This window comes from Eutrigla gurnardus, assembly GCF_963514095.1.
Source record: "Eutrigla gurnardus genome assembly, chromosome: 20".
NCBI classification, from domain to species: domain Eukaryota; kingdom Metazoa; phylum Chordata; class Actinopteri; order Perciformes; family Triglidae; genus Eutrigla; species Eutrigla gurnardus.
This window is the reverse complement of record NC_139931.1, coordinates 13,019,599-13,042,465: the sequence shown is the minus strand read 5'-3', so window position 1 is coordinate 13,042,465 and position 22,867 is coordinate 13,019,599. Positions and strand designations below refer to the sequence as shown.

Genomic DNA, 22,867 nt, shown 5'->3' with positions numbered 1-22,867 from the left:
ACAGTTCAGCAGCTCAGCTAACACACACACACAGCTCCACCTCAGTTGCTGTGCTGATAAGCAAATTTCATCATTGACTAAGTGAATTGACTCCATTTCCATTGGTCCAAATAAAACCGAATCAGTAAAAGAAGCACGGATGGTTTCCTTCATTTGACTTTTTGTTGTTTGCTAAAAATGACATCACTTTTCCTCTGGTTTATGTAGCTGCGGGTGATGGAATAAAAGGGTCTGAATTACTCCCCCCCCCCAGCAGCGGTGCTGAAAACAGCACTTTAGCCTTCCTCTGTGCACAGCAGTGTGTGTTTGTGGATAGAAAATGTTGCATTATGCATGGATGACTCTATAACATGTCAATAAATGGGCCTTAGTTATCCCTGTTATCTTTTAGGCTTGAATATGATTACAGATTCAGAAAAACACCAAAAGCTGTCATGCAGACCTGCGAGATCAACAACATTCACATGTGATCTCAAACGTGCCGGTGTGCAAATCATGTCATGGAAAGAGCAGAGACTGTTTTGTAAAGATATTTTATTGAGGTATGTGGCCAACCAATGACTCTGGATACATCCAAACACATACTTAAACATCTTAAATTCTCAAAGGTGAACATGTGATGCTACAGAAAACTAGACACAATGCAAAACAACAAGTGCTTACGGGGTAAAAGTCAAAAATCGAGTTCTGCTCCAATGGATTATGCTGCTAAACTGTATATTTCTCTTTGCTTTTCCATCTCTGATATTTTGTGACTTTAGAAACATCTGACGCACAAAGACAAACCATAAGCACTTCAAGAAAAGAGCTCCATGGTGACGTGAAGTGAATCACTACCTCAACAAAGAGGAAAACTTATGACACAAAATAAAGTGCTAGTCTTGTTATTATGAGAGAAACTTATTTATTTCTCAGTCTCTAAAGGCTTTCACATATATGTAGACTAAAGAAGGATCATATTAGATAGATCTTTGTTCTCTGAAAGAAGACATACCAGTTAAATTATTTCTTCATTCTACTGTTGCATTCTGTGCTTCAGAGCTACATTTTCTTCAAGGTGTCCTTTTCAATAAATCTCAATTTCTTTCCGACGAATGAGTGAATAGGAATCTAAACCATCAGAAGTGTACCTCCATATATTACGGGGAAAAAATGCCTTCACTTTTTTGTGCCATAACTGAACGGTCGCATCAATAGAGCAAAAGATGACATTGCTGACATTTTAATCAATGATGACCGGTGCACTCATGGGTACAACAGTACCTGAATGCACACGCTGACTCACAATGGTTCATGACTGATGTCTTACTGCACCTCCTCCCCCTCTGTTGTCATCCTCAAACCTGTCAGTGAAACCAGACAGAAGATCCCCACTGCGTTGTTTTTCTGGCAGACCAGCGACAGTTTATTTCCCACAGCTCCAGCTCGAGTGAAGTCATGTAATAATGCTGTGCAACATTTGCAACACCCTCTGCAGCTCTCTGGCGGGGTTTTATGCCCATCAAGCTCCTTTATGTGAAAACAGGGGAACGGCAACTGACACTGTTATGCTTAGAAGGTCTTGCTCAATGCCCACAACAATCAGCCAAACGTGGGAGGGCAAGCCTCCCCGTTTTCAGCTCCTTTCCATTTGATTTCTCCTGCATCATCTTCATCGTCGTTTCTGAGTACAAGATATATTCAACAAAATGTAGTCCTGTATGGATATGTCATTAATCAAAAAGAGAACGGTTCCTGTCTCGTCGACAGTTGAAAAGGGAATGTTTGTTTTGCAAAATGTGTTGATTTGATCATGCTATGGAGCATGGGTTCTGGCTGACTCTTACCAGAAATTAAAAATATGCTGACACATTTTTGTACCATATTTTTTGAGTTTCCTGTGAAAAAGATCATCAGAGCCTTTGGATTTCCTAAACTTCTCCACTCTCAAGTTGGCATGTGCAGATATCATTTTCGTATCCTGCAGACTTGTCATCTGATTCTCCTCTCTCTGAATGGCAGCAGCTTTGTCTGGCTGGAAGTAGTTGTCCTTGGCAAGTGCCTCATGTTGGTATTACGAAGGTGATATCAGTCCCCAGGCCAGAAACCTTAACATGAGCAGATAGGGATGAGACACACGGAGTGGGCAGAAACAAGAAAAGGACACTGACAGAGGCATCATGTTCCCATAACAGGACTCAGCCTCCTCCCACGTTGATAGACGTCTTTTTGATGGGGAAAAACCTTATGTGGACTGCCATCTGGCAAGCGTATTTAAAGCGTTTTTGACGAAACATTGATTTTTGTATCATAAAGATAAAACCAGACTGCTGAGAAACAGTCCTTTCTAAAAGCAGGACTACTGCATAACTGTACACGCTGTTAAAGCCAGTAAATCAATTCAACTGGAAACCATGTGTTCATTGGGGGCTGTGGTTCCAGCTCTTTGCAGAAGTGTGTCGTCCAGTTTGTCTGTGGTTTAAGTCAGACTTTAGAGAGGCTGCGGCCGTCGTTTTGCCGATGATGGACGTATCGTCTGAAGGTTTGGGTGCCTCCCAGGGGGAAGTGGAAGTGGAAGGACGCTGATGTGAGAACAGAGGCTCAGATCTCCTCTATAGAGTCAGCTGGGACCAGACCTCTCTTCTTCCCGCTGCTCAGCTTCAGAAACGCGTCGCCGTCTTCCCGCTTCCCCACACAGATCTAAAAGGAATCGACAGAAACCCAGGTGTTCTATTTTCTATAACGTAACAGATACTAACAAAAGTATTATACAGTATCTCTTTCTTAGGATTTGACTCAACAGTACCAACATAATGAATAAACAAGCTGGAGGCTACTGTCAGTTGCCTGCTCTTATTCAACATAATTAATGCTTGGTAGGCTATATCTTAACTTGAAATGACTTAAATGGAACACAAATCCTGGGTAAACGTGCTGTGATAGGCTCCACCTCCCAGACTAAGCACAGGATAAAGTGGGTACCAAAAGTAGATCCTCACAAACGTGAGGTGACTAATCATGGGCCCAAACTGTCAATGTAGTTCTTTGAGTTGTATAGAAATGAATGAGAGGAGGAAATCAGCAGAATCATGAAACAGTTTGATAATATGGGGGTACCTGGGATTCCCTAACAGCCATGTGTCCTCTCTCTCGGTTCCCGGGAAGGCCCTGGACGACCCGCCACACCCTCTCTCCTGGCCGGACCCTCTGCACAAAGTTGGCAGGGAAGAAGCCGACTTTGTCGCCACTCTTGCCCTGAAAAACACAAGAGAACAGTACATTTGAACTGTGTAGTGTCATGATACCTATTTCATACTGTTAATAAAAGTCGGAATTACTTTTACAGATAGCTTTATTCATATATAATAATTTCTGTGTTTTGATGATTATCCAGATGAATGGCTTTTCTCTCTGACATGGAAGCTCGGAGCGGCTGAATGTTTCTGAATTTATTGATATGTTTCGGAGCGTTCATCATCGGTTAAGTCAGGAGAAACAAAGAGTATCTCTATTCTGAATAGTAATGGGAAATTAAAACAAAGTGAGACAGACAGCAGCACATTTCTGTCTGGGCAGTGCTAAATTATTGTGGCTGCAGAGACAAGAGTAGCATTAATTTAACATCAAACAATCAAATTACATAAATTAAATGGATGTCATTATTTTTAAAAGGCAGACAAGAAATTGCTTCCCCGTAATGTCTCATTAACTCTCCGTGTATTTATAGGAAAAGCAGATTACGGCGCTACGCTTTGCTTGCTGGTGAAAGCAGATGATGTTTGCGTGAACCTCAGTATGCAGCAATATTTCACAGTTTATCACGCTCTGCATCAGGTGTTGACATGTGCACTGAAGTGATTCACAAACCATACATCAGTGATGAGCAGATGATTCACAAATCATACATAATTTAGAGGTTCCCCGGAATGCAGTGTTGATTTGAAGTCTTTAATGACTGCTGAGTCATTTTAGGCTACATAAATGCGAGTAAACACCGGTCCGCTGATGGCAGATAGACACAGACTCTGCATGCATCTTCACTTTTCTGTGACGGAAAAACCCAGACACACAACGTTGCCCATTTGTTCCCATCAGGAGCGGGTGACGCTCATTACAGACTCAATAAAGACCTCTTTGAGGTTACAACAATAGTCAAGTTCATTATGTTGAACTCATTTTCGGAGGAAATGATGTGCTATTTCTGTCTGTGGCTGCCTGCATATTTATGACAGGGAAATTGGAGCAGGTGTTATGCATTAAATGCTTGTTTTAAACATGCACACAATAAATGAACACACACACACAAAAACACGGTTACGCTCCGACAGGAACACAAACACACACGCAGGTGTGTTGCAAATGATTTATTACCCACCTTCCACCACTCTTCGTTAGAGTCGTCAGTGACCTGCACACGATCACCGGGACTGGAGGAGATAAGGCAGGAGGGGAGATGGAGAATAAAAGATGGAGAGGGAAAGGGAGACGAGAGTGGGATACGTGATGGGGAGATGAGGGGAGGTGAGAGTGTGAGAGCCGCAAGCAAGAAAAGAAAAGAACAAAGGAAGGAGTTGAGTGAGAGGACGACAAAAAAAAAGACATTATGAAACTGCAAACAGAAAGTGGTTACCCACGGTTACAAAGCGTTGGAGGTTAAAATGAGTGTTTGTGTCCCTCTGTGGAGGTTACAGAGCAGCCGACACCAAAGTCACGTAGTCTGCATGAAATATGCCTCTGTATAGTCTACTGCAGTGGTGAAGGCTAGACCAGGTCTGCAGCCAACTTGGCCTGCATGCTAATGATGCTACCAGTTTTTGATGACTTCTACACACACACGCACACACACACACACACACACACACACACACACACACACACGCACACACACACACACACACACACACATACACACACATACACACACATACACACACATACACACACACACACACACACACACACACACACACACACACACACACACACACACACACACACACACACACACACACACACACACACTGTCCTAGATAAAAGGGAGAAACTGCTGTCCCAAATGCACTTCTGTATGTTGCGTCTCCTGGGTGTCTGCTCTCACTGCCTGTTACATAAACTTACCAACTAGGGTAAGACCTATATATCTCAACGTAGACTGCTCATTTACTAAGAATGAAACAATTATTCTGCTCCCAGGTGCACAGATAGGCTACTTAGGACCTAAATGTATAGTTTAGTTTTTATATTCATCAAACAAACTAACACATTTCCACAAACAAAGAGTTGAAATTTGGTTAACATTTGAGGTCTGTTTTTAGGGCAGCCTCTTTTGAGAGCAGTGTGAAGGTAGGGCCTTTATGTTGAAGAGGGGGGTTTGGTTAGAGTTTAGCTGATGTCTTTGGGAAGAGAAGCTCAGTGTCAGAAAAAGGGCACCTTTAATAATCCTTCAATAATAGATGAAGGGTCCAACATTTTGTAACTTACATATATTTGATGTCACAATGTTAACATTTACACATATAAAATGTTGCATTTTTATTTCCTGTTTCTGTTGCACCCACAATTAGGGAGACAGAAACGAGAAGCACCCAGTGACAGTTTGGGTTTTCTTTGAGTGAAAATGAAAACTGCTTACTAAAAAGAAAGAGTACTGTATTAAACCTACTTTTGAGAAGCTGCTACTTGATCCTATCACCTTCAATCTTAATTCACCTTCAGACTGCAGGCTTAATCATAAGCAAGGCCCTGTTTTAAAAATGATCATTTTTACTTTTTAGCAAGAAAATAATGTAACTTTTGTTTTTGATTCTGTCCAAAATGTTGTATATATTTTGTCTCCTGTAATCCATCAAACCCTGACAGCACAGAGACACATTATGCTTTCAGTAGTTTACATGTATTGTGCAGTCACACAGAGCCGCAGCACAGATGGCTGTTAACAGTGCCATGAATCTGCCTTTGTTGTCCCCTAACCATCCATACACACACCCTGCCCTCATTTTACCACCCTGCCCTTTCTTTCTTCTCTTCCCTCATTCTTCTTCGTCTTGTAAAGCTTTCACTTAAATTGCTTTGCCAATCTCTCCCATCCTCTCTCAATCTATGCCTATGATAATCTTCAGCTTCATGCCTTCTTCCCTGATGTCTGTCCGCCCTTTCATCTCTCAGTTGCTCAGTGTCTTTATCCTCTCCCCTGCCGGGAACACAGCTCAGTCGCTAGCTCAGTAAAGGGACAGTGATGGGCTTCGAGTTTATAATTAGTCGTCCTTAAGGGCACCCCGGTACTGTCCTCTGCAGATGGTGAGGACATTTTAATCCTGCATGGAAAAACAGCAGGGGCAAAAATACAGACAAAGCAAATGCACCTACACACACACACACACACACACACACACACACACACACAATAGCTAAAAGACAATACCCCATAAGCACTCCTGCACGTGCACACGCATGGAAATGTCTGGTTGGCTTTTTTACTCACTGAAGTTCCAGGTCATTCTGTTCCTGAGGCAGAAACTTGTAGAGTGCTACATAGGTGTGAATGGAGTGAACTTCAATGCGCTTAGGCACCTGGACAAAGAGAGACACGGGGACGGAGAGGTGGTGAGACAGAGATACACCCCAGCGGTGGCAGTCTGCACATGGAGATGAAACAGAGTGGTACCATGACACTGCTCTCCTCTGCAGGAGTCTGATCTTCTGCGGGAGTCTGATCTTCTGAAGGTGCCTGAGCTTCTGCAGGAGTCTGAGCTCGGCTCACGCTCTCATCTTCCTCCTCAATCTCGACGTCGGGGACAGGGATGTCTGAGGGGGGTGAGAATTTTTCTTAAAAAAAAAAAGGAGCCAGCCACGCATACACCCACACATATGCAATCAGGCAAGTAAATCTCTCACTCACACATAGACAGACGTGCACAGGTGAACACAACATATGCATAGACACACATAGGCATGAACATACAGCACATATACCTACAGACACACAGCAGTGTTTACCCCCTGTCTCCTGAGTTATCTCCTCCTCCATGCTGCACTGTCTCTGCTGCATCTCCTCACCTCCCTCCCCCTTATCCAGGAAGGAAATAGAGAGGAAAAAATGTGATGTAAGCACCAGGAGCACACGGGTTCAACTCCATTTTTAATAAGAACATAGAGTCCAGGGTCATCCATTAAGCTCCCCATATAGATGATTCTCTAATGCTTAATTATAACACTTTCCATATGCCAGGTTGGATTTACAGGAAGTGGGGGACTAGCATGACCTCAAAAGAGAAGAAACCTTTGAAATACATTTTCAAGCAAAACTTTGATAGTTTTTATCTCATTCGCTCACTTATTACTCTCATTCGACCGATGATAACATTGATTTCCATGGTATGAATCTTCTCATCTAATTGCTCACAAAATGTTAAACTATTTATTTCCTTCAACTTAATCCTTGCTAATATTTAATTTCTATATATAGATATTATAGATAGATTATAGATAATTTTTAAAGCTTTAAGAAAACATAGCAGAACTAGAAACTATGGAGCTACAAATCACTGCATGCTGTATTTATGTTCTTGATATTTCACCAGCGAATTGACCGCTGGACCAATGTCACGAAAAGGTCATGACTTAATCACACTCATCCAACGGCCCTCTACCCCCAAACACAGGCCGATGATGTCATACCAGGCTGCGTGTTGGAGACTCTGACAAACTGCCAAAACTGGAGCGGCTCATCTGTGCCAGGGACGTGCCGTAGCGCAAGGCGGCATACACAGGATCCACACGCATCCTTGCAGCCTCTGAAACCCCACACAACACACACACACACACACACTCATAAAACTCATGCATGCACACACTTAATTTCACTTTATTTATAAACACACACATACATTATTCATGCAAAGACACAGCTTTACGCACGCACAGCACATGATTACTATTGTGTGAATCTAGAGGAACCATAGGGTCTAAATATAACTGTAGTAACACAGACAGTCCTGGACCAATGTGACCCACTTTAGAGTCGACAGAGGACAGCAGCCAAAAGTTAAGGGGACGTCAATTTATTCCAAGAATTCTGCACGACTTGATTTATTATACATTTACTTAATGGCAGGAGATGTGTCTTAGTTTTACTAGACCTAATATATCTGGAGCTGTAGTTGAGAAGTAAAGGAATAAATGATGAAATCTAAAATATGGAAATCCTCAGAAAGACTTCATTGCTACACGTCATGAAGAAGGAAGTGCTCGGTGCTATCACAGCATTTCTGAAGGAAGGGATTAAATTTCCTCCTTTTTCCATCCTGCTCATCATGAGTGGAATGGAGGGCAGGATATTTTTTTCTTTACAGGGCCAGAAGTGCAGCAAGTGTGTGTGTGTGTGTGTGTATATCCTGCAGGATGAAGTCATAATGGTTTTCAACTTCATATCGAATCAGTGCCTCCAGGCTCTCGTCAGGGGATAAATTAAAAAGAACACTAACAGAAATTCTGCAGTAATAATATTTAGAGCGTATATAAATGTATTAGTAGTATTCAGGGGTGCTTTAAATTGATTGTAGCATCCTTCTTTGAAGGAGGCATTTCTCCAAAGAGCAATTAATTGTATGGGAGGAGAGTAAACATTATAAAGTCGTGCTAAGGGACTCTATACTTCCCTTTGCAAATAATTATTTTTACAGAGTGTCTGACCTTCAGCTTTCTTTTCATTGCAGAAAGGAGAGCTGTATATATGATATGGCTTCATATGCGTATTCATATGTAGAGAAAGGAGAGCTATATATATGATATGGCTATGCATCTTATTATGTACCTTTGTAAACCTCAGGCTCTTCCAAACTATAGGCTGAAACATTCAATAACCACAGTTAGCTCCATCCTTAACCTTAACTTGCACCCAACGTCGCTGTTGGCCTTGTTTAAATAAAGAAATAAATCCTTGTCTATATTTCAATTGGAAGCTAATCAGATTTTAATTGTCCTGGAGAGATTTCAACTTAGAGAGTTAACCGTTAGGTACTTCACTCCTGCAGCTATAAGACTCTCACCCTCATAAATGAGGTTTAATGTGATACAATAAACTTCTTTGCCAAAAGGCAGTTACTGTGAAATTACAGGGTCTGTAAGTAAATCCTTTCATAAAAAAATGCCATCTAATATTATATGTGTGTAAATATGAGCTCACATAGCCTTTCGTTAGCATAATTACGAGGACACGTTGCAATGTGCGATTGTGAGTTTGGCAGGTTGCGGTCTCAGTTGGCTCTGACGGCATCATGGCGCTCAGCTCGAGGTGATGACAGAGCTGTAGGTCAACTGTTCCCTGATTCATGGATAGTGCAAGGAAGTGGCAGCACGAGGTGCTAACCCTGACTCAGCAAGGCGTACAGTATGTGAGATGAAGGACTGTATCACCAACACAGATGTTCATCCAAAGGTATGACAAAGAATAATAACAAGCCAGAGACGATGATGAAAGGAAGAACAAATCCAGGTACTTTTAGCACACGACTGTGTGTTCCTGTGGCGTTGCCTTTTAGCATTCAGCAGGTCGACTCGACAAAGAGACAACAAGGAAATGGCAGATTTGTTCACGTCCATGAATGTACACCATGAAGTGGAAATGTGCTATGTATTCAAAATGTAATCTTTGGTGAAATAGAGGTATGTGTTGCAGAGAGCTAGTTGGATCAATCAGAAAATAAGCAGCATTTCAATGTTGGTGAAGCTTTAGACGTGCAAACTGAAGTGCCAGACAGTACAGTAATACCCTTCATCAGTCCAAGGATATACAGTACAACGCAGAAACAGAAATATAAAAACATGAACATCAGAACTTATAGTATATATAGTATTTATTCACATACTTTCAGGGTGCAGACCGTCCATCAGCCTCCAAGAGAAGCTGAATTTGTTCTTCCTCTTTATATTTTCCCACTTCACGCTCCTCGGCCGTCAGGTGAGATGAAGACACTTCTGGTTTTATTACAGTGCATGCAAAAGCACACAAAAATCTACAAATAAACCAAAAGGCTAGACAACAGCAACATCACAAAACAAAAGCACATGGGACGCATACATAACAATGCACATGTGCACTCACTCAGAAAACTCACCCACACAGACACTCGGGTATGCTCACCTTGGCTTGGCAGAACTTCCTTGACGACAGACAATTGGTCATTGACGAGCAATGGTGAGCTGAAGTTTCGCTTGAATGCTCCAGACTAATGGAGGAGAACAGAAATAATAGATTTTTTTTCAGTTTACTCCCTGTTTATAGGCTGAGCTGGTGGGAAACTGGCTCATGTGATGACTTAAAGACGTTAATGGAGTTATTTGGAAATGTCAGAAACACATCAAGATGCACCACTTGGGGAACATGCTGCACAAACATGTTGGTTCATTTCTGCCAATTTCTGCTATTAAGTTATTATTCAAACTGAAGCAGTGGTTAGTTTTATTTGGTGCTATGGACAATAAATTCACTCAGCCACTTACTAGTGTGCACGGCATAGATGTGATTCTGTTTGTGTGTGTGTGTGTGTGTGTGTGTGTCTGCATGGGTGCAATTTCAAATGGAATCAAGCACAGTAAGTGTTTTAGGTTATATCAGTTTGTTTGTTATTATGCTGATGAGAGAAACACTCCGTGACACCTTTGTTCCTGTAAAGATCCCCAGGTTCTGGTCTGATGAGATTTTACCTGTTGTGGATGACCATTTTGGTCCAAGAGGGGGTAGTTACTCTCTAGTCCGTGTTTTTTTATGACTATTGTTTTACTTTTGAAATAAAAACAATTGATTACAAAAAAGTATTGCCATTGAAATGGTTATTGTAACTGGTTCGACTGGACCGAGATGGGGAAACTTGTGTTGTTAGATAAACATGCTAATCAAGGACATATCCTGCAGACATATACAGCATAGAAGAAGTGGACATAGTCCCTGTGATGTCACCCATTTGTGGACTGCGATTTTGAAGCCTCGAATTTAGCATTTTGTCCATTGCCACCTCAATTTTTGCAACCAAAAGTGACACAGATGGTGGAGGTAAGGTATTGAATGCTAAATAAGACATTTATGGTGACCAAAGTGTTACACTTCAATCGAAAACGAACTCAAAACATGCTGTGGAAGAATGAAAGTTATAAAACTAAATTATGGACAACTCCTAAACTGCCTGCAGCAGGTTAGCGTAGCCTAGCACAAAACACTGGAAACGCGCGCGCGCGCGCGCGCGCACACACACACACACACACACACACACACACACACACACACACACACACACACACACACACACACACACACACACACACACACACACACACACACACACAGTTATGCTGCTGTTATTATGCATTGATAGCTGGTCCTCTGAATAATTTTAATATTGTATCATTTTATTGGGATGTGCTGCACAATTTCTTGGCTAGGGAGCAGTTGCCAGGCAACCAGTGAAGACCTAGCCAAGAAATAATCCCCTTAAAATTGGGAATTTTATATTTGGTTTCCTGTATGGATTGAACAAACAAAAAAATCCATCCATCCATCCATTTTCTACCGCTTTATCCTGTATTCAGGGTCACGGCAAACAAAAAAATGACCTAGTAATTAGTGAGCAGGTGTTATTACCTTTGCATGGAGCCAGCTGTTTCCTTCTGTTTCCAGTCTTTGTGCTAAACTAACCAGCTGCTGGATGATTCCTTTAAAGATATTTCTTCTTTCTTTTTTAGTAAAATAGAGAACAACTGAATATTTGCCTGAGATGCGTTAGGCTGGATACTTATTTCAGATCATAATGTTTTAATCATAATTGGGTTTTTTTTCCATATTATTTGGAAATTAACAGAGGAAGAAGTGGTTAGCCACTATGCCTGCACAGACAGAGACAGTAATACACATACACAAACAGTAAAAACCCATCACATCATCACCCACACTGTCTGAAGTGAGGGAGGCCTATGTCACAAGAACACCACAGCAGTGATAACTTAGCACCAAAGATGTTGCCAAATTAAAAAAAAACAGCTTAGACATAAATCGTTGAGCAAGTCATCTGGTGATTAGGTTGAGAAAAAAAACAGTGTTATATTTGAAGTCATCAAATCAAATCATCAAAAATGCATTCGCACCTTCCCATGACACAGCTGCTGCGATAGTTCGGAGGTGCACCACAGGTGAGCAGCCATCTTGCAGGTTTTACACCGCAGAGCCTGTTTGGAGTTTCCTACAGAGAGGGATAGAGACGAGAGAGTGAGACAAGATGACACACAGACATGGAAGCAGCCACAGACTGCAGAACTGCAGAGCCTTTAGATCATGAGCAGGCTTCCCTCTGCTCAGGTAGAGAGTGTAATTTAGATTTCTCATGTTATCAAGCTGGCACTGACACCAACGGCTTCATAATCAACAGCTCCTCTTCCAAAACAACCTGGACACACTGGAAACCAGCTGGAGATATTTCAATCATCGATTTGGCATGAGTCATCTTGCTTTTTCATCTGACGAGTGCATCAGTGAGAAGAGCCTCTGAGCATTGAGATGGTTCCCCCTCATGTTGTTGGGCAATGAGAAATCTGCTGTTGTTAAATGTGTTGATGTGGTTGAGTCACTTTTGAGTCTACAAACCAAAGATGAATAGATGTCTGGATGTTGGACAAAGGGAGGTCTATTATGGAGCAGAAACAACAATAAAACAAATTGGATGGCTCGATAAAAACATTTGCTTGTAATTTAAGGAGAAAACATGGATTTTACTTAATCAGCCTAACAAGGATAAAGAGACTGTTTTGGGGGGCTGCAGAGGAGTAAAGCTAGAGTGAAGTGATGCATCACATAAATAAACCCACAATGCAGGCATGCAAAAACAAGAAGAAGAAAAAAACACAGGTGCATAAGCAGGTTGCAGTCTGTAATTAATCATAGTGACAGGAACTAGATTTAGCAGAAAGAGGACAAGCATCAAATTGGGGATGAAAGCACAAACTCATCTTAACCACAGAAATCCCTTTTAATGATGAAATGGTTTCTTCACAGATGAACACAAAGAGCTGCATTGTAGATATACAGTCCAAGTCTGAAGCTAATTTTCTATCAGTATTATTATTATTATCATTGTTATTATCATTGTTATTATTGTTATTATTATTATTGTTGTTGTTGTTATAATTATTATTATTATTATTATTAGTAGTAGTAGTTGTAGTATTAGTAACAGTGAATGAGTGACTGACTGTGGACGTCTGTCCATGACCAATGTTACATTCTGCTGAAACAAACTGTCATAATATTGTAGGTTCCCAATTATGACTGCGTGCTCAAGGACACCATGGTTGCGTTGATTCACACTTTTAAAACAGCTTTTATTGTCTGTTTTATACCACCACAGCCTGCCGACTCCTTAAACTGACCCCAGCTGGTATTCATTCAATCACACAATACAGACACACCCGACACACATCTCTAATTATTATTATTTTCAGTTTTCAGTCACATTTTGATTCGGTTACGGCAAAAAAACTAATTGTTTAGGTTTAGAAAAATATATAAACAGCCTACACAACATAGTAACTAAGGTGTGCCCAGGTCGGGGGCAAATAGTGTTGTTGACTACAGATACCTGGGTGCCTGTCTCTGCCATGCCATTTACACCTGGGTGGATATTGTTGGCTAAAAAACTAAATTCAGCCAGTGAGGTGATTTAAAAAGTCATCTGTATCAGGGGATTTTATTTTGAAACAAGTGCCCCTATTATCTTAATTTCTTCCATACCCTGAAGGAATAGTTTGACATTTTGGGAAATTTGCTTCCTGCCCTTCTCATCTAACTCTCTGCCAGAAAGCAAATAACTGCTAACATAGAAAAATAGATTTGCTTTTAGGAGTTGTAGTCTCCTAAATTCTACTGTGGTGAGAAATCATTGTCCGTATCTAACAAGTTTATTTAAGTCTTGAGATGCCACATCAAAACAGCGTGTCTAGAAATCCTGTGAAGACTGCAGCTAAGCATTGACTTGAAAACAGCAAAGAGTCCAGGGAGAAGAAGGAGGACCTTACCCACTATCATGTGCTTGCAGTGCTGGCAGTTGGTGGGCTTGCGAAAGACATGGTCCTGGAAACAGTGCGTGATCTGAGGTTGAGCAGGCTTGATGGGCAGTGACGGGGAAAGGCTGAGAGAGGGCGAGTGGGAGCAGATGGAGGGGTTGGGGCTGAGAGATGGTGAAATGGACGGCGAGCGGTTGCCGACGAGAGGAGAGCCGGGCATCAGTGGGGGAGAAGGAGGCGGTGGGTCTGTGATGAAATCTGGGGGCAGGCGAGCATCACTGTAGGACCTTTGGAAGAAGTTCTCCACGCTTTTGCTGCGCATGAGGGTCTTGAAGGACAGCGAGCGTTTTAGTCGCTGGAGCTGCACACACACACACATTGACAGAGACGGAGAGAAAGAAGGTTCACTGTGAATAAACACAAGATAAGCGGGAATGCAGCGCCACATTTGGGAGCAATAACAAATGTCCAATGCAGCCTCAAGGCAGCACAGGCAATATCGCGCCATCCATAAACACAACACTCTGTACACTATGCGGAGAGAGGATGACTCATGAAATGCGATATCACCTCATATGGATACGACACATTAGCTAAGACACCTGTTTATTCCCTTTAGTAGTAGACCAAGCACATCCTTCCAACAGTAACATTTAACATAGCAGCTTTGCCACTGTTAAACAAGGTCTCATTGAGAACACCCACGGCCATACATTGAGGACTGCTGCGTGTAATTGGCATTTCCTTGGTGGCGGCAGGCGGGCTATTGTGATGAAATGAAACAAGACAGTTTACACAGTGTTATCACCTACCTGCAGCCTATCCTCGGGGCTCTTAATCTCTTAGAATCTGCTCATTGGACCCATTGATTGTGCCACCGGCTTGCACTAAGCATGCATGCAGGGCTGATGGATCCCTCCTCACATGCCCACAGCATCCAAACAATATCAAATTGCATGTAACCTCTCTCATGTGCATTGACATAATCAACCTTGTATCTTGTTTAGCAGCGACAGTCTGTAAGCTCTGCTCTCTGCAGCCGTCTGGCATTGATTGGCCGGAGATAAACGCATGCTTCCTGATGTTTCCCTCCAGCTCTGTGTACAGATGATGAGGCTATTTTCCCGAGGAATAGGCAGCCATTTGTTACCTTGACATGCAGCGAGGAGAGCAGCGGGGGAGCAGTGTGAGGGCGTGGCCGTGTCGCAGGGGATGAATGGATCAACACAGACAGATAATCAGTAGGCCACAGACACTCCGTGTGCACACGCTCTGCCTGTCTGCGCGTGCTCTCTGCTCAGCGCCAAACATAATCACTTTACAGGGACATGCTGTTTACAGCTCCGCGCGTCTGGGAATAAGATATGAAAACACTTTGTCTATTTGAGTGTGTGTGTGTGTTTGTGAGGTAAATGGACATAGTGCAAGAGACTCAAAGGTCTCTGTAACTGAGTGCACATGATTCCTCATTAAATCTCTATTAGAAATGTCCGTCCATCAGATTACACTGATGAAGATAAGACTGAGTAACTGGCGGGATACATTAGTTTGCTATTGTAGCTGTGGTAAGGGCACAGAATGGTGATATTCTTTGTCAATTTTGCCTGATGAAGGGTTCATAATTTGTTATTTGCTTCATTAATGATACAAACAGAGACAGTCTGACTCATGTCCTTGAGTGTTCCAGTTATTATTTCCTCATCCAAAAACACCCAGCAGCATTCGTTTATACCCAATAGTGTTGTTACCTGCTCAGATAGAAACTGACGCTGACTCAAGTGACATCACTGGTGGGGATTAATCAGACTTCACACAGCAGCAAAAGGCTTTATACACTCGTTTACCCCCTCCAAGGCCTGTAAACAGACTTTGATGTGTAAAATAAGCTCGCCTTCCTTTTAAGGTGCTATAAAAAAAATCGGGGTGGGGGATGAAGGTTGTGTTAAGCTACAGAAATCTACAAATAGACAGCGTGGTGACATCTGTTTTGTGAACATGAATTACTTTATAGGGTGGTTATAATCCTCTATGGATCGCATGACCGTTCTTCAATCTCATCATCATCAATTTTGAGGTTTTAGTAAGTCTTTAATGGAGAGTCAGAGATTTTGCACTCTAGGAAATAATCAAGATTAATTGAAGAGCAAGTTGGGCTGGAGGAAGATATACATTAGCCAAAAGGATATTTCACAACCTGGCGACCCAAAAGTTGCCATTATTACAACCATTACAACCTATAAACTCTTTATGGATAATGACGTATTACTGTAGAAGGTGATATACATTAAAAAATGACAATGTTAGTTTATGTTGGAGTGTTTTGACGCACGTCTCCATGTATTTTGTGCAGCGTCACAGTCTTGAGCGGAGCTCTCCGAATCACAGCAGATGAGTGCTGGCATAACAGCTCTGGCAAGAGCACATGTCTCAATTACAGCTAATCTAATCATCTGTCAGTGTGCAAGCCTTAAAAATCATCCTCGTTAGCTTCTATTTCAACATTAGCTGAGAGCGTCATATTTCCAAGTTAAAACCAGTGTGATAAAACGTTAAAAACGTGAAATAAATGACTCACAATGGCATGCAAAAAACAAAATGTTATTAAAAAGCACTTGCAACCATCTCACTGCTACAGACTATTTTTGATGAGCTGTCTTAGCGGACGCTCATAATTCTCACATCTTCGATCCATATCCCCAGCCCCAATCGCATGTATGCGACATAAATGTCCAAAATCAATGCTCCATAGAGGGCAGGTTGAGTGGACATAATTCACTGATACAACTTTAATATCATCCGATATCCTCTCTCAATCATAACTGAATTGGGCCAGGGCCCAGGCTGAGATATATTTGGGATGCACCAGCCTGTCCAGAGGTCAAAAAGAGCAACAAAGGCTTAGTCCCACTGGGAATGTGACAGTAAATACAGCATGTGGCCATAACATGTTTTAGTGTGGACTAAATGATTCACCCAGGAGAGAACATTTCAAAATTAAAATGGTATCACCTCTGTGTAGTCAGCAGCAAAGTGCAGCAGTAATAGGGGTTTAAAAAAACGACCACTGCAATAGATACACCTCCACCCTGCAGTTCAAAATCACATTATCAAAGCTAGTGTTCAACATAGTTCATATTCCTACCGTCCCCAGACCCATGGTCCACCTTTAAGGCTAGTCACACAGAAATGTGTGTCCGACCTTGTTTTAAGTGCTATTCAGTCTCAAAAAGGAATACCTTGCTAATGACAACCTCAAGGATTTATAACAATAGCAAAAAAATCACAGGGAGAGACCAAAAAAATTACACATATCAGAAAATCTTTGGGCACAGCGTGCTTCATTATTAAAGGAAGGATTGTGGACCAGTTTCACGTCCCAAGGTTTCACTTCTTGACTGAAGTTTGTCATTTAGCACGGCATCCTGGCAGATTCTCGCTTTGAATACGAGATACGAGAGATGTATAATCACAGGCTGCCTCTCACTCATGCATGTACACACACAAGCACACACGACACAGTCAGCCAATCACGTGCTTGCTCACACCGACACTTCTCCCCCTCTCTAGGACTGTTTAATGAAGGCGAAACTGTGTGTGAAATAGTAGCGCGGATTATAACTTCTTTCCTAACCCCGCCATGCAGCTTTGCCCTGGTAATTCATCATCCACCCATTTTTCAGTTCACACACAACATCAAAAACACAACACAAAGGCTGTCAGTGTCTAACGAGGGGAGGAGGATGGTATTTCTGAGCGAGCACCGGTGGCGACAAAGAAATCTCCCCAACAGATACTCTCCTTCCCCTCCTCAGCGACACACAAATGGAAATACAGCCGGTATTTTGTAGCTCTACCTGGAACCCTAGTGTATAACAGCTCTGCCTGTAGTGTCACATTAATAAACATCAGAGCAGTGAAGGTGTTACATTAATCAATGGAGACCTTGGCCCACTCCAGTCTCCCTTTGCGACGTACTCCCTTGCTCGCGTCACTCTAGATCAGCGTCACTGATAATTAATAGAATGTGAGGTGAATTTTTAAAGTGTGAGTGGTTTCAATGAGAGTTTAGGACATTAACTTCCTAGAGATCACTAGAAATCCATATTAAACGCACCTATGAGTTTTCTTCCCTTCTATTTTGTAATTTTAGCCAAGCTACCAGCATAGAAATGCATGTGCATCTGTCCATCCAAAATATTGAAAACAATTATGAGATTGCCATAATGCATCCTACTGACTTTGGTAATCTCCTGTCTATGCCTCTAGCGCCACCAGCAGGTCAAACGTTTCACTTATTTGAGCTATATGAACATCTAATGGATGGATTGGCCCAAACATTTGATCTTGTTCTGCAATGGACATCTACAAATGATATCAGACAAAACTGTTCAGACTGATAAAAACATACAATTTGCTTTGAATTATGAAATTGGACAGTAAATGATGATGTTGAATTATTGCCCCTAATAGCATATAATTGCAACTTCCCCTCTCTATCTCCGCCATGCCTCCCCTTACACTGTCAACTCTTTGATATTTGATGAAAAATGTTTTTTTATGATTGAAAACAACTAGACATGGCCACAAACTGTATAGTTCACGACTAAGCTATACTTGTCAGGTTCTCATTTCATCACTGTAGGCAATTCCAGTCACCATGTATCACTCAACTGTCTGTGTGCTTATGTGCTCACATTGAGTGAAGAAGCTGAATCCTAAGAGGGACACGTGGATGAATTGTGATGTTCTCGTCGCACAGTGGGAAAGCAGACAAATGGACCAATCTTCCAAAAGCACTAGGGTATTCTCTCAAGTCTTTACATCACTTATCCTGAGCGCTCATCTTAAAGAAAGCGCTTCACCTGTGTACTCCCATCACAGAAAATGCTCCCAAAGCATCAACAGCCCTGAGAGATCCAACAGCTCTCTCTCGAGAGCGTCGCTATAAGCTGCTGATTGCTGTTAAGGCATCTCATCTGCTCCACCAATCACATTTCTGCCAGCCTTGGCATTAGACCAGGAGGACATTGTTGGGAGCCAGGGAGAATGTCCATGCTCCCTTTCCTCTTAATCCTCTGGCACAGTATTTCTCTGTTCCCGATGCTGATATCCATCTTTGTGGGATGGTTGGATTTCAGGGAGCATCTGTTATCAGAGCAAGCTCCCTATCATACGTATCTAATTAAAAACATCATGGACACATGGCTAAGTGTCTGATTACATTCCTTCACAAATTAAACCCTGTGGCATTTATTTTATTATCATTAATATTTTGTGAATTATCTTGACTTAAGTGTTTAAATCTGAGTGGAATATTGGTGTGAAGGATTTCCCATCTCCTGGGATCACACCTGCACATGGGAGCCAAGCTGACATTAACTTCAATATGCTCCAACGAGATTCCTTAATCGACTCCTATATGGTTGGAAATTCTCATTGATCCTCCAGTGGCGGGGAGCTATTGAATGCTGAGCATTTGAAGGAAGTTCACAAAATGTCACAATTAACCTTCCACCTGCACTTCAAACATATATGAGCTGTGCCAGGAGCAGGAGGGCTGAAGGTTCAAGTGAAATCTATTCCCTAGAATCCAACCAGCGCAGCCTCGATCGCGTGGGAGACCAGAGGAACGGATGAGGAAAGGAGATGGTGATTGAATGGCAGCCTGATTAACTGGTTGTGATGTGGTGGTAGTTGGCCAATGAATCATGTGGATACTAATCAGTCCGACTTGGCACAGAATCTCACCTAAATTCCTTTGTAGCAGCTGGTGAGGAGGGAACTGGAGCGGAGCTCGCTACAATGCCCTTTCATGCTTCTCAGAGAGGACATCAAATATTTAGATGAAGCATCTGAATGTCGCTTTGCTTGTCCACAGCATGTGTGCGTGTTTGTGTGCTTGTGCGTGGGCGAGGAGGGGAGGCACAAGGTAGAGACAAAGTTGAATCAAGTCTTCGGGCCTAATGAATCAAGTGTCCTAAAAGCCTTCCATTAAGAAGCAGGCATTGAGAAAGCTTTCACAGCTCCTGTACTTGGATGCCAGCCCTTGAAATCTTTGTTTATACAGTGAAGTCAACAAATTGAATGGAATCATAAGGACACGTTGGAAGGACACTTGAGGTTCACGCAGGCCCACCCTGTACGGTAACAGAGATCTAGTTCTGCATATTAGGTACAAAATGCACATATTTATAAATGTGGCCATTTATGTTTATTGAAATATAAGCTTTTCTTGCAGCATAGAAGAAAAAGTTACTTGACATATAGTGAGCGTGTGTGTGTGTGTGTGTAGGAAAAGTAACATGACTCACTCAAAATCACCAAAAAGCAAATCTAACAATAATACATCTGAAATGCATTCATTCTTCTACGTAAATCATACACAGTAATAAATATTGTCTTATCATTAATTAATACGAAGCATATACCATCATCACGTGCGTGTGTGTGTGTGTGCAGGAAGGGGAGAGAGGCAGTGAGAAAAGGGCAGACATAGACAGAGTGACATCACGCCCTACGTGTATGCTTACACCCAGTGACGCAGGAGTGATGGATGCAGCAGCAATTGTGAAGAATTGACATTAATATTACACAAACCGGTGGAATAATAATGAGGAGGAATACAAAACTTCCACATGACAAGAGGTAAAATAATAATCTTATTCCGCCGGGAATCAGTTGGTCTTCATTGTGTGAAGGAAACTGTTCGGCCAAGTTGTGGAGATTATAGTGTCAACTGTTGGACATAAGAGTGTAGTTGATTTACACAACAAAGCTCAAAGCTCTCGGTACTTGCCTTGGATGACATCGGTTGGATGGACATGTTTGGAGAGCGCTGGAGCTGAGAGTCGCTCTCCATCTCATTGTTCTCGGTCATCATGGACACCGTGATGGAAAGAGTCGTTCAAGAGACAAACAATAATAATAAAAGAAAAAACCTTCACAAACTGTTAGTCCGTAGGAAATATCGGGCTTTCATACACACGCTTGGTAAAGTGTGACAGATCCACATCACAGGGATCCGTGCGCGCTGCGAGGTGGACGCCTAATGGCCATTTGCGCGCCACACACCAACTGCAGGTTGATTAAACTGTTTCTAAACATACACACGCCAGCTGTTTAGATTTCGCTCGTGCCGGGCGAGGACAAGCATTCGGGTTGAGGCTCGCGCACGGTTAGTCAAATTGTAGCGCTGCTTGAAGCGCATCGCAAAACTCCAATGTGGCACAATTCCGTCCCGTAGTTTAGAGAAGAAAAAAACGGTTCGAGTCAGCAACACATCGATGTGGAAATATCTTAGTATATCCAAACACGGCTTGTGCTCTGGAAGGCGCTGGATAGGTGTAAATCCAAAGCCAACTGTGCCCTTCACCAGGACACACACTTAAATTTAAGCGCAATGTGAGGCACGCCTTCCCGTGCGTCCGAGGAGCGTGATTGGGTCCGTTTTTACAACTCTGCCAGGATTCATGTCGACGGAATCAGTGCTCACGGTGGTGGGCGGGGGCTTACTTTAAGCCCAAATATAGACTACCTCAAAATTGTCATTTTCTCTTTATGATGAACGTAAGAAACGATGTTCCTCCTTTATCCTCTCCCTTGATTCCGGTAAAGTGTTCTTATTGATTCTACTTTGTGTCCTTAAAATCCTAATGAAAAGGAAGTGAAACTACACAATTGCAAGTAGTTCCAACAGGTCAATTAATGGATTTTCTTTAAAACTCACATGTACACACACACACACACACACACACACACACACACACACACACACACACACACACACACACACACACACGGAAAAACAACATGAAGTATGTCATTACTATGAATCACTGTCAGAGGATTGTTAAAATGACGGAAATGGATGATTTTTAGCAGAACTTCCTGCAGCCTATGAAGCTGTGAGTCAGCCACACTTGTACTCTGTTATCATGAATTTCCTGTCATTTCCCACCTGCCTTAGGAAGCACAGAAGCTGCCGTGTAGGTGATGCTCTGCAGAGTCAAAGCCACATCACAGTTGGCATGATTTGTTCAAAGCCACTCTATAATAAGGCCAGAGGAATGGCGCCTGTGATTCCACAACATCATTTCCTGGGTTGCATTCCTATCCGTCGCCCACTTGAGGACACATCAGATGAGAGAGAATGAAGCAATAGGATTGTGGTCACAGCTACTGATTTCTGTATTAACCTGATGAAGGTAAATGACAGGGAGAGTTAGTGTAATAGGTCGTATTTTAAAGTGAATTCCAAGCCTACATGATTCACAGGAGACAGGAGGGAAAAGACTTCTAAATATGGTGGAAGTGATTTTGTCTATCTGCACATGAGCATTATTTTTACTTAAGCCTGACATCAAAGTTTATCAGAGCGTCCTTGCGCGTGGGTGTGCTGGAGAAAAGAGACAGAATGAAGACAAAAGGAGAGGGCCTCTGTTATCCCATTAATTATTGCTTCTCTCAGAGCCACAGCAGACAGCAGAGTGACTGCTGAAAAGAACACACTACAAAAAAAAAACAATACCAAACAAAAGCCAAGTCAAAAGTCTGGTGTGTGGCTGTGGCTTTGCTGTCAAAAATAAATCGAAACACAATGTCTTGGCGGGGCAGTGTGTAGCGAGCTGTGATCTGATCCGTCTGTGTTTTAAATGCAGAACATTTGAGAGAATTGCCCAAGGAGACACACACACACACACCGACACACACACATACATTTAAATGTCTCCCTCTGAGCCACCCTTTCATCCTCCATGTGATAACCCAGGTGCTGGAACACTGCTGCTAAAAATGAGCATTAAAGCCGGAAAGGGAACACATTGATCTCTCTGTGATTTAGAAA

General features: G+C 42.2%; 1 protein-coding gene across 2 annotated transcripts; it reads right to left on the bottom strand.

Annotated features, from left to right (window-relative positions):
• Nucleotides 1-538: 538 nt before the first annotated feature.
• LOC311031362 (SH3 and cysteine-rich domain-containing protein 2-like) lies at nucleotides 539-21,386 on the bottom strand. 2 transcript variants are annotated; one of them, XM_084037641.1, is made up of 11 exons: nucleotides 20,822-21,386; nucleotides 14,038-14,386; nucleotides 12,115-12,209; nucleotides 10,121-10,205; nucleotides 7,657-7,772; nucleotides 6,976-7,045; nucleotides 6,644-6,783; nucleotides 6,461-6,549; nucleotides 4,355-4,406; nucleotides 3,097-3,234; nucleotides 539-2,679 (listed from the first exon to the last, which is right to left on the bottom strand). In XM_084037641.1, exons 1-11 carry the CDS (start codon nucleotides 20,903-20,905, stop codon nucleotides 2,581-2,583), a joined length of 1,317 nt encoding a protein of 438 aa, XP_083893767.1. In that variant the 5' UTR covers nucleotides 20,906-21,386; the 3' UTR covers nucleotides 539-2,580. The 2 variants fall into 2 exon arrangements, with proteins under 2 accessions (XP_083893767.1, XP_083893768.1); XM_084037642.1 differs by lacking the exons at nucleotides 6,976-7,045; nucleotides 7,657-7,772 and having other exon boundaries at nucleotides 20,822-21,385.
• Between the last annotated feature and the right edge of the window lie 1,481 nt (nucleotides 21,387-22,867).

What these genes read in the sequence shown, in the direction of transcription:
- LOC311031362 (XM_084037641.1), bottom strand. Translation starts at nt 20,905, where the DNA reads ATGATGACCGAGAACAATGAGATGGAGAGCGACTCTCAGCTCCAGCGC. An exon ending in TCCAACCGATGTCATCCAAG is followed by an intron (nt 14,387 to 20,821) that starts GCAAGTACCGAG and finishes GTGTGTGTGCAG; the next exon opens with CTCCAGCGACTAAAACGCTC. An exon ending in GATAACTCAGGAGACAGGGG is followed by an intron (nt 6,784 to 6,975) that starts GTAAACACTGCT and finishes CACCCCCCTCAG; the next exon opens with ACATCCCTGTCCCCGACGTC.